The sequence below is a fragment of the Heterocephalus glaber genome, unplaced genomic scaffold (genome assembly GCF_053883595.1).
Source record: "Heterocephalus glaber isolate CG9 unplaced genomic scaffold, H.glaber_assembly_v1.0 deba00001479, whole genome shotgun sequence".
NCBI classification, from domain to species: Eukaryota; Metazoa; Chordata; class Mammalia; order Rodentia; family Bathyergidae; genus Heterocephalus; species Heterocephalus glaber.
The window spans coordinates 21,686,548-21,701,658 of record NW_028258316.1 but is presented as its reverse complement, the minus strand read 5'-3'; the positions used below and the strand labels follow the sequence as shown (position 1 = coordinate 21,701,658).

General features: G+C 47.3%; 2 protein-coding genes across 14 annotated transcripts in view; one reads left to right on the top strand and one right to left on the bottom strand.

Annotated features, from left to right (window-relative positions):
- The first annotated feature begins 2,034 nt into the window (after positions 1-2,034).
- Positions 2,035-11,853, top strand: Slc31a2 (solute carrier family 31 member 2). 7 transcript variants are annotated; one of them, XM_087182874.1, is made up of 5 exons: positions 2,062-2,172; positions 5,536-5,780; positions 6,125-6,191; positions 9,297-9,486; positions 10,442-11,853. In XM_087182874.1, the coding sequence occupies exons 3-5, from the start codon at positions 6,125-6,127 to the stop codon at positions 10,608-10,610; spliced, it is 426 nt and encodes a 141-aa protein (XP_087039000.1). In that variant the 5' UTR covers positions 2,062-2,172; positions 5,536-5,780; the 3' UTR covers positions 10,611-11,853. The 7 variants fall into 7 exon arrangements, with proteins under 7 accessions (XP_004849614.1, XP_004849613.1, XP_087039000.1 ...); XM_004849557.3 differs by lacking the exon at positions 5,536-5,780 and having other exon boundaries at positions 2,035-2,172; XM_004849556.3 differs by lacking the exon at positions 5,536-5,780 and having other exon boundaries at positions 2,035-2,172; positions 6,047-6,191.
- Positions 11,854-14,457: 2,604 nt separating this feature from the next.
- Fkbp15 (FKBP prolyl isomerase family member 15) overlaps positions 14,458-15,111 on the bottom strand; it is a 63,985-nt gene continuing 63,331 nt past the window's right edge. For all 7 annotated transcript variants that reach the window (XM_087182859.1, XM_087182856.1, XM_087182853.1 and 4 more), the window contains one exon: positions 14,458-15,107. In XM_087182859.1, the coding sequence (XP_087038985.1) occupies positions 15,030-15,107 (78 nt within the window). In that variant the 3' untranslated portion in view covers positions 14,458-15,029. The remainder of the gene's footprint in view (positions 15,108-15,111) is intronic.

Sequence of the window (15,111 nt, the reverse complement as noted above, 5' to 3'; positions counted from 1 at the left end):
GCCTAGAGAGGAGTGGTGGCATTCTTGGGTTCACACCTCATCTGCACATAAGGGCTAGATATTCTGCAAGAATAGCATGTGATCTGTAAGACCTCAAGTTCCTCTATTAAACCTCAGAAGGAGAAAAGACTGGTCTGATTTCCCGTCTACCAACTGGCTACCATATGTAGGAGCTCAGTGCCCTGGTTAAAGGGCCCCTTGCTGATCTCTTCAGCACTCAAGGCAGAATTGTCTTTCCTGACTGAGGATTCTGCCCAATTGTGTGATGGGAAGTCAGCAACAGACTGTTGTTCTGGACAGGAAGGGAGTCCAAGGCTGTCAAAAGAGAATCCAGAAAGAATCTCTTGCCATAGTCAAGACTTGGGTGGCTGTGGTATGATCTTATGACCCTGGATTCTGTGTTCCAAACCCAGTTCCCACTGCTCGGGGCCAGGAGAGGGGAGGTCTCTGGTGGCTCAAAAGGAATGGGGTGCTATAGGACCATAGGGCTAATTGCTGTAACCATAACACCAATGAGGAAGTCAGAACTAAGTGTGAAGGTCAACAGATTTGACAAAGCCAACAAAAACAGCCAAATGAATGAGGCTGTGTTGCAGATCTTCAATGGGGGCAGGGTTGAAAAAGGAGGTGGGAGGGAGTGTGGTACACAGGAGCCCACTTACGTAAAGATCAAATCTTACTCTTGCTTCCCAGGTAATGCCCAGAAAGTTGAAAAAGTACACCCAAATCCCTCTCCTGTTCCTGGGACCCTGAAACCCAGAGTGTTGTTTCCAGGCACCTCAGGACATCAGTATCCCTCCCTGCCAGACCTCCTCCTCTTGGTAGGCAGGTGTTCTTTCCTTGGACCAAGTAGCTTGATCTTTTACAGATGGTATTTTTCTCTCAGAACAGAAATACTTGCCAGTAATAATGACGATGGCTATCATTTATTGTACAGGCTCCCTACTGCCAAGTTTTATGCAAAGAATTTAACATTTACATTTTCATTTAAGTTTCTAAGAATCTATAACGTAGATTCTATCATTTTTATCTTACCAGGAAACCGAGGCTCAGAAAAGCAAAGCTATTTGCCTGAGGTGTCATAGCTAATTCTCGAGGGCTCAGGATTTAAACTGAGGTCAGACTCTAGGCTCAAGGTCTCAGCAAATACTGTCTGTGACAAGGCTTCTTGGAGGAATCCTTTACTCATAGATGTTGACAAAAGAGTACTAAAAACATATTTAAGAATTAAATACTGTTAGAAGTCCCTCACAACCCAGAAAAACTCCCCAACAAAACTGGATTGATGAAATAGACACGTAATACACAAACCAGAATATCCATAAGAGGAAAAGCTTATCACTATAGTAATCAAAGAAATACCAGTTACCGCCATGTGAGGACGTAATGAGAAAACAGCAATTTCCAACCCATAAGAGGACTCTAAGGAGACAGAATGTGGCACCCTGATCTAAGACTTTCGGCCTTTAGACTGCGACAAATGTGTTGCTTACAAGCCTCCTGTCTATGGCATTCTGTTATATTGGCCCAAACAGATAAGACCGTGTATTACCTCCGAGGAAAACCAAAGATTTGTGCAATAAAGAAAATGCAATCATGATATGCGTGTGCACACACGAGAGAAAGAAAAAAAAGGGAAATTAAAATTACCACTTCACTGCTTTTTGCTTGTCGGACTAGAAAAGATTACAAAGAAAAATGGCTACACTAAAAGTCTGGGGAGTAATTGATTTAATTTACTCCTAGTTCACTGTGATTATGTCCACAGGATAGACTTTCCAATTATCAGCTGCATGGCTTATGACAGTGAGCAATAAACATTTTTATGATAATTGCCGACACAAAGTTAAATGCAAAACAATAAGGGACAGACCGAGCGCGGGCGATGGCTCCTCTCCCCCGCGACTCCGGAGACCCCGAGACTCCGCCCGCAGCCTGCATGGACCGGGAATTGGCCTGAGGCCCCGGACAGGGGGCGCGGCCCAGGCCGCGGGGTGGGGCGCGCGTGGGAACCACAACTCCCAGGCGCCCGCGCGCTCCCTCGCGAGATCACGTGACCCGCGCGGTCAGGGTCGCGGACGGGACGCTCACTGCTGAACGGAGTCGGAGCCCCAAGACCCGAACGAGCAGACGCTGACCCGGCGGAGCCCGGCCGGCGCGCTCACCGTGGCGGTGAGTCCGGGGCGCCCTGCCGAGGATGGACGCGGGTGGGCAGCTGGGGCGGGTTGCCCTCGAACAGCTGCCCCGGACATCCCGGATCCTCGCCACCCCTGGCCCCGGGCTGGTGAGGGCACTGCCACACTCGGGTCAGGGTTGAGCGACGCGGCAGGTGGTGCTGGCGGTGGCTTCGGGGTTTCTGTTTGCTTCTTCAGCTGGGAGTCAGTCGGGCCAGACGAGCGCCGGCTGTGGTGTGGCCAGAAGTGCGAGCACCGTGGGCGAGGACAGCAGAGAGGGTCCCCGTCCCGGGCTCCGGCCAGCGCCCGGGGGCGCGAGAGTGACCTGGGAGTTCCGAGGAGGCTTCTGCCAAAAGGAGAGTCCCAGGGGGGTTCCTCTTGGCCGGGCTGCACACACCCCCGACCCGGGACCGCCCTTGGCAAGTAGTTGTGATTCTTTAACAGTCCCAGCTACTTCCTATCCTCCCGAATCAGAAAGTAGCGTGTGTATGACTGACACTTTTTCTTGTTGGGGTTCACCGGGGCCGGAAAGAATGACATTTTAGAAGAGCCTCGTGTCTGGAGAAATCCTAACACTTTCTTCACCCCATGAAGAATGCTGAAAACTCTGACAGGAAACCTATGCAATTCGTAGTCAACCGCCCACCCTACCACCTATCTGTCCTCCAAAAGGGGAAATAGATGGGAAAGTTCCCCAAGCCAGTCAGCAGCAACACAGGTACCTTAAATCCCCTTCTGCAGTCTTTGGTTAATAAACGAGGGAGCTTTTCTCAGTGTTAAGTAACTCCGCAAGAGAAAATAAGGAAGAAAACAAGTCCCACGGATTGCTCCCTGTTCCCCAAGGTCCTTCTCCACCCAGGGCGTGGTCTTGAGGACGGGCAAATTAAACTGCTAGAGCCCAGATTCGTCCCAAGTGGGAAAACAAGATTGAAGACCTACACCGTGTTTATCTGACCACAAAACCCTTTAACTGAAAACTGCAGCATGGAGCACACAAGTCAGTGTACAGATTTGAATCCCTTTTCTTGAGCAAGCAAGAGTGGAGAAGGCCAAACAGCCTGTGAGTTTCTGTTCCTCCTGGGCTTCCAACTTCCAAGACAAGTATAGAACCTATGCTCTCTGCACTTCCAGTTCTGAACCCACTATACAGCCCTTTGTCATTCCAGTTGCCTTCTGCTGCTACTTCTTCAGAACTGATCACCACCTGTACCCCTATCCCCTGTCCTCAGTTAGGTATCTCCCAGGTGGCTTTATCTCCCACCTCCTGGTCCCTCCAGGTCTCCACTGTGCCTCCCTGTCCGTGACAACTTACACCTGGTTGTAATTATCTGGTCACTTCCCTGTCTCCCCTTCTAGACACTTAGTTCCATGAGGATCTAGGATTTTTCTCATCCCAATCTATCTATACCTTTAGGGACTGCACATCCGTAGCACAACAAAAGGAAATGTTTGTTGAATGACTTTTACTATCTGTACATGTTCCAGTCCACTGCAAAAAGTATGGGGTTGTTTTGAGCTCCACAGGTAGCTGGTCCAGGCCCAAGGATGATAGAAGAAACCCAGTTATGGAAAGTCCCTGGGTGATTAATTAGCCACTGGAGGCATTCCATTCATGCCAGCTGCTTTACCAACTGGATTCAAAGACAGGGTCATGGGCAAGATTCTTCACCTGGCAGGGATGGTGCCAGAGGCTTCTGCTGAAGCCAAATGAGTTCAATGCAAGTGTAAATGAAGTTTTATAGGATTACTTCTATCTGTTCATTTTTGCATGTTACTGTTTTCTGAACATTTTCCCATGTTAACAGATACACTTTGAAATTCTGACAGGAGGTATCTCTGGATAGTAGATCTCAAAATGAGTTTTACCTTCTATTTGGTACTATTTCAGCTTTCTGTACTGAGCAAGTCCCACTTCATATTAGGGGGATAAAAAAACTACCTTTATTTTTAAATTTTTTAACATAATTTAAAAGTAATTGCTAAGATTTCCATTTGGAATCTATCACATAATTTACCTAACCAGTCCCTACTAAGCAGCAGGAGAGGATCATGGCTCAGATGAACCATGAGGCTCCACAGACACCTGCCCCAGGAACAGCCCGAGTGCTTGTAGAGTGCATTTAGGTTTGAGAACCAGCACAGGCTTTCCAGAAGGATCTATGGATATGGTGCCTGATCTCTGAGTGATCTTGGGCAGGTAAGTGGGCCTTTCTGTGCCTTGTCAATTTAAAGGAGTTAGTAATAGTAAGTGGTACCAGAGAGGTCAGGGGAGTGATGCAGATAGAGGACAGAAGGCAACAGTGCAGGTCCATGCAGGACAGAATTCATGCAACTGCATGGCTGGTCTGTTCCATCACATGGTTTTACATTCCCTCTTTGTCCTGCAGATACAGAGAGCTCGGCACCTGTGTAGGCACAGGCAGGGTAATAAATCAGACCTCTTTCAAATCTGAAAAGCATGTTTGCCAAGTACAGCCAGCTGTTTCCAGGTCTCTAGCAGACTCAAAGCTGGAGTGTCCAGAACTGAACACAAGGATTGAGACATGCATGGATGACAGCAGAGGAAGCTGTTAAACATTATTTTGCCCAGTTCCACTCTTTCCCAAATTTGACCACAGAATCCATTTTTCAGGGCATTTCTTAACATCCTGGGGTTTTCATGGAACCCTTTTGAGAAATACCCCCTCCAGATTCTTCAGGTATGGGAAAGAGGTCAACTTGACCATCTCACTTTATGTGGATAGTTTTACAGTGCTTTCTTCCAACTTCCTTCAGAAGGTATAGACGCCTGAGAGAGGCCTTGATGAATAGATCTGGTTTGTTCTAAATCCTAGATTCAGTCTACTATTTTTTACTGTCTCTTTTGATCTTCAATTTTGAGAGGGGAAGAGGTGGACAGGGCTAGAACACGTATGGCTTATGGTCTAGGACTGTTGCCTATGAACAGAAGCTTGTGGCTTTGGTGTCCAAGAGGCCATGGAACATCCACATGGCAGTTTCCAGACAAAATGGCAGCTCTTCTAGTCTGTCTGTCCTTCTGCCCACCCACTGAAGATTGCCTCAGCCTGAAGTCCCGTTCCCTGAGTTGAGAAGAGATGGCCCCCACAACTTTCCTTAAAGCCTATACTGTCTCTCCAGGTCCTCCCCTCTTGAACACAAATTGAGAGCAGCTAAGCATCTTGTGAAGTCATGGACAGAACCCTTTCCCTCTCTGCACCCCCCCCCATCCCCATCTATTAATGAGAGAGGATAGAGGGGGTAGGAGTTAGGCCAGATCAGTGTTTTTCAATCTGAGTTTCTACAAAGTTCAGGCCTCTCTCCCCTCTTCACTCAGAGCTTTGACCATTGCTTTTACCTTTAGTCTTTCCTAGAAGGCCATGAACTTATCCAGGGACACAGACATTAACCCTTCTTAATGCTGAGCACAGGACTGGGCTCTGCCAGTGTTTCGTGAATGAGTGGACAGATGTGTACAGATCAAAGACAGCTGCCTTTGGGCCCTTCCAAGACATACTCTGCTGAACTGCCTGTACTCACCAGGACAAAAAAGACTCTGTGCTCCCTGGGAAGCCTTCCCTGGAGCTGAGCAGAAGGGCTGGGCTAGGGGTAAGAAGAGGCAGCCTACTGCTTCCCCATTGGGTTTGGAGGGCACAGAGGGGACATGGCTCCATGGTCTGAGGGCACTGTGACATCCCAAGAGCATGGATCCTCCCCTATCTTCACTGCTTCAGGAAGCAGGCCCAGGTTGATCACAGCTCCGCTGCTGACCCATGGAGGCAAGCCCCTCTCTTCATGGCCACATTTGGCCCCGATGGCCTTTCGTGGACTTTTCAGCCCATAAATCCTGTGACCTTGTTTTTCTGGGCCTACAGAAGAAGCTTCTGGAGAGCACTAGGAACCAGGATTTCCACTGCCTGAAGCACCCTGTGATACAGATTTCCTTCTTTCAGATGCATTTCGTCTTCTCAGATAAGGTCATGCTTCTGTTTGACTTCTGGAGTGTTCACAGTCCTGCAGGTAAGAATTGGGAAGCTCAGACTTGTAGCTTGGGAAGCCTTGTAGCGAGAGGCAGTGGAGACCAGCATTCCTCCAGCATGTATACTGAAAAGGAACTCTGCAACTATGGTTCCACTTGCAACACTAGCCTTCAGATTGCAAAGGGCTCCATTATCTTATAGATCCTCACAAGGCCCAGAGAGAGGCTGGGGAGGCAGCTTTTCCTTCTGTCCCAGGGGGAAGGAACTGAAGCCCAGAGAGGGTTAGAGACTCATGCAGGGGCACAAAGTGAGTAAGCACTGGAGCCAGAACTAGATTGAGGCCTCCTGGGCTTCCTGGTACTTCTGTCCTCTGGGCTCGTTGTCCAGCACTAGCTCAGAAGCCCACAGCAGGCTCTGCAGCCTTGGATCTCAGATGAGACACCAGTTTGAAAGGGAAGAATATTCCTTTGACTTGAAAAGGCAAAGTTTGATACTAATTCATAATGGAGTTATTTTTCAACTTAAATAATGGTCTTGCCAGCCATGGTGGCACACCCCTGTAACCCTAGCACTTGGAAAATCAGCAGTTTTTTGTTTGTTTGGGGTTTTTTTGGTACCAGGGATTGAACTCAGGTCCTTTCGCTTGCACAGCCGGTGGTGAGACCACTGAGCTAAATCCCGGGCTGACCCCAGCACTTGGGAGGCTGAGGCCCAAGGATTACCATGAGTTCAAGGATAACCTGAACTACAGACCCAGTCTCAAAAAACAACAATAACATCAAGTCTTAAAAATAGACTGGAAACAGCCCAGATGCCCATCATTGGAGGTATAGATCAAATATAGTCATTTTATCATTCTTTCTCAAGTTTCTGTAGGTTGACTATAGCTGAGTGGTCCCCACTGAAGGCCTCTCTTGCAGTGTTGTCACAGAGGCTGGAACCGGAGTAATCTTGTTTTGGTTTTTTGTTTTGTTTTGTTTGTTTTGGTACTGGGGATCGAACTCAGGACCTTGCTCTTATGAGGCAGGCACGGCACCACTGAGCTAATTAAATGCCTTGGAACAGAAGTAATCTAGGGGACTCTCACCTCACGCCCAGTGGTTGATGCTGGACATGAGCTAGGATTTTGGCTGGGGGTCTTGGCTAGGCACCTACATGTGGTGTTTCCTGTGGCCTAGGCTTTCTTGTGGCAGGGTATCTAGGTTCTAAACATGATTATCCCAAGAGAACAAGGGAGAAGTACCTGAGGTTTTTGAGATTTAGCCTTGGAAATCACATGACTTCCACCTTATTGGTTGAGCCAGTCACAAAGGTCTTCCTAGGCTAAAGGGGAGAGAACATGGCCCCCACCACTTGGTGGCAGGAATGTTAACATTCTAAGAACAGCTGGAGATGGTAGGGTGGCCATCTTTGGAAAATAAAATATTACAGATACTGTGGAGCCACGGGAAAAATCAAGCAGATTGGTGTGAACCAACCAGAACCCACATGCAAGGTACAGCTGGACGGTGAAGTCAGATGCTGGAGGGTGTAAAGAGACAGGATGTGTCATTTAGATGGCTGAGGGCTGGTACATACATGATGACAGGCTGCTCTGGGGAGGAGGACCAGGGTTCTGGGAGGCCGGGCTGGGGAAAAGACTGACTTCACTGTATACCCTTCTACTCTGTTTGAATTTTTACCATGTGCCTGCAATTACCTATAATTTTACGTTTTAAAATTCTGCATTTTTTGCAGATAATTTCTTCTGTGATGGAGAAAACCAACCTACTCTTTTACCTTTTCTCCCATTCAGTACACTTGTATGGCCAGGTTTGTAGGTGCCCCCTTCCCCGTACTGACAGTTTTCTGATACCAGCTGAGTGTCCTGCAGTTCAGTTCTCACACTAATCAGATGCAGACCCCACAGGTTAAGAGCATCATCCTACAAGACTTCCCCCCACCAGACATCAGTTGTAAACCCCAGGTTATCTCCTGTCCCTTTGCGCAGTCAGCTATAAGATCGGGTCCCATGAACCCCTCCTTGGGACTAATTATTTGCTAGAATGACACACAGAATTCAGGGAAATACTTCACAGGTATGATTGATTTAAGTCATTGGCCACTGGTGATTAACTCAACCTACGGACCCTCTTCCTGTTCCAGAGGTTGAAGGAAGGGCTAGTCACCTGGTAACCAGCCCCCATCCTGAGGCTGGCTGTCACGGAGCCCCAGACACTTAGTCATCTTATTAGCATACAAAAAGACACCTCTAGCCAGTTTCCAAGGGTTTTAGAAGCCGTGTGCCAGGAAACCAGGGCAGAAACTAAATACATATTTCTTATTATGTCACAGAGCCCCATAAAATACTTTAACTGGAAGCCAGGCATGGTGGCACATGCCTGTCTGTAATCCTAGCACTCTGGGAGGTTGAAGGAGGAGGATTGCAAGTTTGTGTACAGTCTGGACAACTTAACAAGACCCTGTCTCAAAATTTAAAAAAGGGCTGAGAATGTATCTGAGTGTGAAGGCCGTGGGTTCAGTCCTCAGTACCACAAAAACAAAAACAAAACAAAACAAACTTTAGCTGGACCACTTCTCTCCACCTGTAAAAACAAAGTAGAACTGGCAGTTAATTCTACACAGCAGCTCTAGTAAGGACTTATTTTCTATGAAATAACTTACTGGGTTTTTCTCCACTATAAAAGTAATATAGGAAAAACTTTAAGAGAGTTATTCAAGAAAATAAAAACCCACCTGTATCCAAATTTGCTGAGACAATTGTTACTCCTTTGCTTGTATGTCTTTCCTTCCAAGCTTTTTTGGTATCTCCACATGTTGAGCAGGACTTTGCTGTGCACATCCACATCGTGACAGATTTGTGCAGACTGCTAAGGGGGCGGGCCAGGTCTCTGCAACCTGGCCCCTCCTTCCCTTCTAGAAATTGTACACATTTATGTGATGTTTTGATACATGTATGTATTGTATAATGCTCAAATCAGTGTAGGTAGATTTACTGAAACATGTAAGTTCTTTGTGGTAAAAACATCTACAATCCTTTCTTTTAGCTTTTTTGAATTCTACAGTACGTTATCACTGTTTCCAGTCATTTTACTGTACATAAGGAACACCAGAACCTAGTTCTTAACTCTGCCTCTCTCAACAGGCATCGCCCTCTCAGTGTTGGTAGTCCTGCTCTTGGCTATATTGTACGAAGGCATCAAGGTTGGCAAAGCCAAGCTCCTCTACCACACTCTGTCGAGCTTGCACACCCCCGCCAGCCAGGAGCACATCTTGGAGAGAGAGCGGGATTCTGTGGATTCAGACTCACTCTTAGTCAGCAGAACCCCCCTCAGGTACCGGCACTGACTGTGGGGGATGGGCAGAGTCCTAACATCACCCTAAGAAGTAGGCTGGGCCCAGACAGCATTAGTCCCAAGACAAGGAAATGGAGGCCCAGAAAAAGAGCAGGACTTGCCAAAGAGGTTACAGGTAGTAGGGTGAACTCTCCTACTGAGCTGAGCTCTCCTCACCCAAAGCTGTATCAGCAGCATTGGGAGGCCCAGGATTTCTGCAGGGAACTGTGACCTTCAGAACTCTGCTGCAGGCCCGTCTAGCAGCATGAATGGCCATTCAGCCTTCTCCCAAATCTCAGTAGGCTTCCGAACCCAGGAGGGCATCTGCAGCTGTCCCAAAGCAATGCTAAGAGCTGCTGTCAGCCATGTAACCAACTTGGTGGGTGAGGGGAGGCATCCTTTTCTCCCTTTCCACTTAGATCAAGCAACCATTTAGGGTCCTCAGTCTGTCCTCTCTCCAGCCTCACTTTGGGGGCTTAATACGTCTGCCTGGACCATCACCAGGAAGCTTACCTAGGTGTCTCAAGTCTTCCAACTATCCTGCAAGGGAAGTTTTATTCCATTGTACTGATGAGGAATTTAACATTGAGACATTAAAACATTCGTGCTAGGCCAGATTTAGGAAGTGGCAGGTCAGTTCCTAGATCTGCCACCAGTGTCTGCTCTTTCCATTGTCATCCTGCCTCTCACAGGACATTCAGGGCAAAAAAAAAAAAAAAAAAAAAATTGCACTACTGATTTCCTTGTATCCCTTATCAGACAAGATAGATTGAATATATCATTTCCCTTTTTGCCAAGACACCAGGAAGCTTAGAGCTAAATGTAGTGATGCTTTAAAAAGCAATCTCTCTTGGGCTAAGCATGTTATGCTGTAACACAAGGGCTTGCTACTCCGATAGGAGCTCCCTGCCTCCAGCACATTACCAGCATTAACTTGATTCTCCTTCTTGTCTAGGTGGCTTTTGTGTCATTTTGGCCAGTCTCTAGTCCATGTTATTCAAGTGGTCATTGGCTACTTCATGATGCTGGCTGTGATGTCCTACAATGCCTGGATTTTCCTTGGTGTGGTTTTGGGCTCAGCTGTGGGCTACTACCTAATGTACCCACTTCTCGGCAAGATTTAACTGGCAGATGATGAGCAGGCCTTGAGGGCTGGAGGGAGCCAGAGTCCCTCTTCCAGACATCATACTTCCCACTGCTTTTTCTCCTGGTGGTTGTTCCTTGCCTGCCCAGCTCCCGGCAACTTTGGGCAAAAGCCAGCACTCCCTCCCTGGAGTTCAGAGGGCACTGCAGCTGCTCCCTCCTCAGCCAGCTGAGCAGGCCTGAGCTTAGTGTGGCACCTTAAAAAGGCTGCTATGACCAGGGGGCAGATGAAGCAGCTAAAGCCTGTGATGGATGACACAGTGCTGTGACTCAAACTTAAGAATTTTCAAAGATCTTCAGGACAGGGAGATGGGCTCTGGGTGACCATGGCCATGAAACCTGGATACCCTGCTGCCTGCTCTGTGCCTTATCCCTAGGAACATCCTCCGCTGAGCTGTCTGTGGGGGACAGAGACCACGCTAGCTCCTTTTTCTCACCTTTCTGCCTTTGAACACATGAAGATTGTTTCTTCAGTGGATCATGTGGACCAAGATTTTTCATTTTCCCATTGGACTCCTGGTTGGCAATTTTGCACATTCATACAAAACAAAATTTTTAATGAAATGATTATATTTTATACTTGATGGATGGCAACACCTGCTGAGACCTGTCTCGCTTTCTTGAGGGGAGAATAAGCACCGATTCAAGGCAGACTGGGGAGTTAGAAAGGCTCTGGCTTGTGGTCTGGATAGAATGAGCTCCTGCCATCAGATGGCACTGCCTGCAGGGGTAGGTCACTCTTGTGGCCAATGTGTCTGGGGTAGGTCATGGCCGTCATGCTGCTCCCCACCCAGATACTCTCTTATACAGAACAGAGAACTGCATTTAATACTGTTCAGTGCTTAAGTGCTCTTTTTTTTTGGTACTGGGGATCAAACTCAGGACCTTGCGCTTTCGAGGCAGGCACACTGCCACTGAGCTAAATCCCCGGCTCCAGTGTTCTTTATTTATTACTTACTGCTCACTGATTAAGCCATGGTGGTGGGGTATGGACTGGGGAAGCAGGAAGCAGTCAAACCAAAGCCGGTACCCTTTTAGAGTTAGATGGACTCTGGATATTTGAACTTCTTCACTTTACAGAAAAGGGAAAGACTCAAGGAGAGAAAACTGCTACTGTATACTGTAATATCTATGCTCAAGGACCTCATGGGCTAGATGAAAAGATGCTCTTAAGCTTTGGGAGTTAAAACATACATTTTAATAAATATATATTTTTGAACAGTCTGTGACCGTTGGTCCCGTTTCTCCTCATTCCAACAGTAGGCACACATAACCCTTGCTTGTCACAACTGCAGGAACTGAGGTGGGGGGCAAATGGAGCTGGAGGCACATTGTCCGACTGTCTGAGGACTGAGTCCATCTGTTAAAGTTAATAGTTCTGTGCCCAGAGAAACTGAGGCTGAAACACTGTCTATAGGTAGACACCCCAAGATGCCAACTTACCGTTCTTCTGTTCACATAACAAGCATTAATCGGGTGCCCACTATAATAAAAGACCCTATCACACTGACACAAGCACCTGTGTTGTCATGGACATTAGCACCTGTGCTCTCTGAGGGCAGAAGCAAAAATATGACTCCTTTACCGTGGAGTGTGTGATGACTCTAGGACTGCTTGGCACATTCTCAGGCATGCAGGGAACTGGAAAGCTGCCCGGGGCCCAACAGGGGAAAGATTCAGTGGAGGCTCATTCATCTGTCATCAAGTCCTGACCCAGGGCTTCTTCCCCAGCATACTGCTGCAATGGGCACCTTCACAGGTGGTCGGTCAACTCCTCAGTCTGACAGACCCTAAATGTGGCTTTTATAGCATAGAGGCTGAAAAATTTTTTTAAGTCTAGGCTGTAGAGGGTGATTATACATTAGGCTTAGTAAGCAATCCACTGTTGTCTTTTCTACACCCTTAAGAGCCAAGTCACAAAAAGTGGTATTTTCTACTTAATTTAAAAAATCAATCTATCTATCTATCTATCAATCATTTCTCAAGACAGGATCTTGCTATGTAGTTCAGGCTGGCCTTGAACTCACTAGGTAGCCCAGGCTGTCCTCAAACTAACAGTGATCCTTCTGCCTCAGCCTGAGTACTGGCATCACAGGCAAGCACCACCACACCTGGAAATTTTTAAAAAATTTAACCAACATCTAAGTAGTTACTGTGTGCCAGGCGGTGTTCTAACCACTCTACAAATATTAACTCATTTAATTCTCACAACAAAATTGGAACTATTCCTGTCTCCATCTTACAGATGAAGAAGCTGAAGAACAAAGACCTACTCACCCAGCTAATAGGCCACAAAGCCAGCTTTCGATTGGGTTTTTTTGGTACTGAAGGTTGACCCCAAGCCTTTGCACTGAGCTACAACCCTAGCCCTTATTAAATTCTGACACAGGGTCTCAGCTAATTGCCTAGGCTGGGCTTGAACTTATGATCCTCCTGACTTAGCCTCCCACAGTGCTGGGATTATAGGTATGTTCCACCATGCCCAGCTAGAATCTGTTTCTTCATCAGTTCTGTTTTCATGAGGGGGCTAAAAATGAAAGGGCAAGTAACTTGGCTGGGCCACACAGCACTCATGGAACAAGGAAGCAAAGACTGAAAAACCTGTATTCTTTGTATCTTACTATAAAAGGATAGAAATTCTTTCTCCAGAGATGCCAGGAAGGGCCCAGAAGCCTATAATTTTTTTTTTTTTTTTTGGTACTGGGGATTGAACTCGGGTCCTTGCACTTGCAAGGCAGGTGGTGGAACCACTGAGCTAAATCCCCAGCCCCAAAGCCTCTACTTTTATTAGTGTTTGGATATACAATGAGTACAGTCATCTGGGTAGTTGATATATACAATCTTAGTCTTTTCTGCATTCCTCGTTCCTTCTAACCCAGACAGTCTGGCAACAGTGCCCAGGCTCTCCAATCAGACAGCCAGGAATTGAATCTCTTTTCTGTGGCTTACTAGCTATATAATTTTAGACAAGTCACTTTACTTCTCTAAGCCTGAGTCTTCTCTGTAAAAGGGGATAACACTTTATGTCTTCTGCAAGGCTGCTGGAGACAAAGATAGCCTATATACAGTGCCAGCCAGCAGCACATATTTGTTAAAATACAAAGGTTAATACCTGGTTGTTCTCATTGCCCTCCAGGCCCACCTTGGGGAGACAGGCACAAAGGCTACAAAGGTGATATGGGGCCAAACAGTGGAATTCCGGTTCCTATCACACATTCAGACAGGGTTGTGCTATGTGGTTCAGGCTAGACTTGAACTCATTATGTAGGCCAGGCTGGCCTTGAACTCCTGTCTCAGGCTCCCAAATGCTGGGGTTACAGGAGTGCACCACCTCATGCAGACAGGTTCCTATGTTACACACATTTAAGTGAGTAATATTTTTATTTTTGAAGACTAGTTGCATGGTCTTCGGAAGAGCCTAAAATAAATAAAATGGCCATAAATACATTCTCACTGCTGTCCTCTGCATTAATCCTGCCCCCCACAACTTCAGAGAGAATGGAAGCTGCTCCCAAAGTGAAGAATCTTTCAGTTGCCAAGAACAACGGGAATAGGGAACCCTCCCACCTTCTCTCACAGCTTACTCGGGAGAAGTGGTTTAAGGACTGGTCCTCAGACAATCATGAGTCCCCAAGCCTTACGCAGCTGGGATGAGCTGGCACAGCTGAGTGGTACCCTTCTCTGGAAGCATGTTTCAGGTTTAGGCACCAAAGGGAACAAGTCACAACAATTTTGTGCACATTAACAGGTCCATTTATAACTCCCACCCTTAGATTCCCAAGAGAACCACCGACAGCCCTTAGAACCAATTTTTCCCCAAGGGCCGAGTCAAGTTTCATTAGTCATTTATTTTAGTTTTGTTAATTTCAAATACTCACTGAACTCTTATATAAGACTTAAGGCAGAGAAAGAAAGATACATATCCTAGGATAGCAGCCAGGCTGCTGACTGAACAGGGAAGGAGATGGTGTGGTCTCCCCTTGGTTTTCCAGCAAGACCCCCCGCCCCAGGTGACAGGTCTTATTGCTGGGGCACAGCTGGGCTCTGACAGACAGATGAAGTAGGGCTCTCAGGTCAGTCTGAGAGTGAATGAAGAGAAGAAAAAGCTTGGGAGAGGGCAGGACTCTTGTGGGTGACTGGCTGGAGAGGAACCTCACAGCCCTTCCTCCACATAGACCTTGAAGGCAAGACCACAATGGGCTGCTCCAAACACCAACCGTGAAGACAGTCATGATCCTCTTCACTAGGTCAGGTGGGGGCTCCCGAGAGGCTAACTCAGGTATCTGAACTGCTCACCTTGACCTCACCCTGTGGCTCGCCTAGACCCAGGGCTGGCTGTGCAAAATCATGCTTATTGGGAAGGGCCGGTAGAGAAATCTGTGCACCAGTTTCCTGGGTCTTCATCCCAGCCAGCTAATGTCATCATCATCATCGTCATCTCCAAAAAGGGGTGTTGGGGGCGGGCGTCCCTTCATGCTCTGA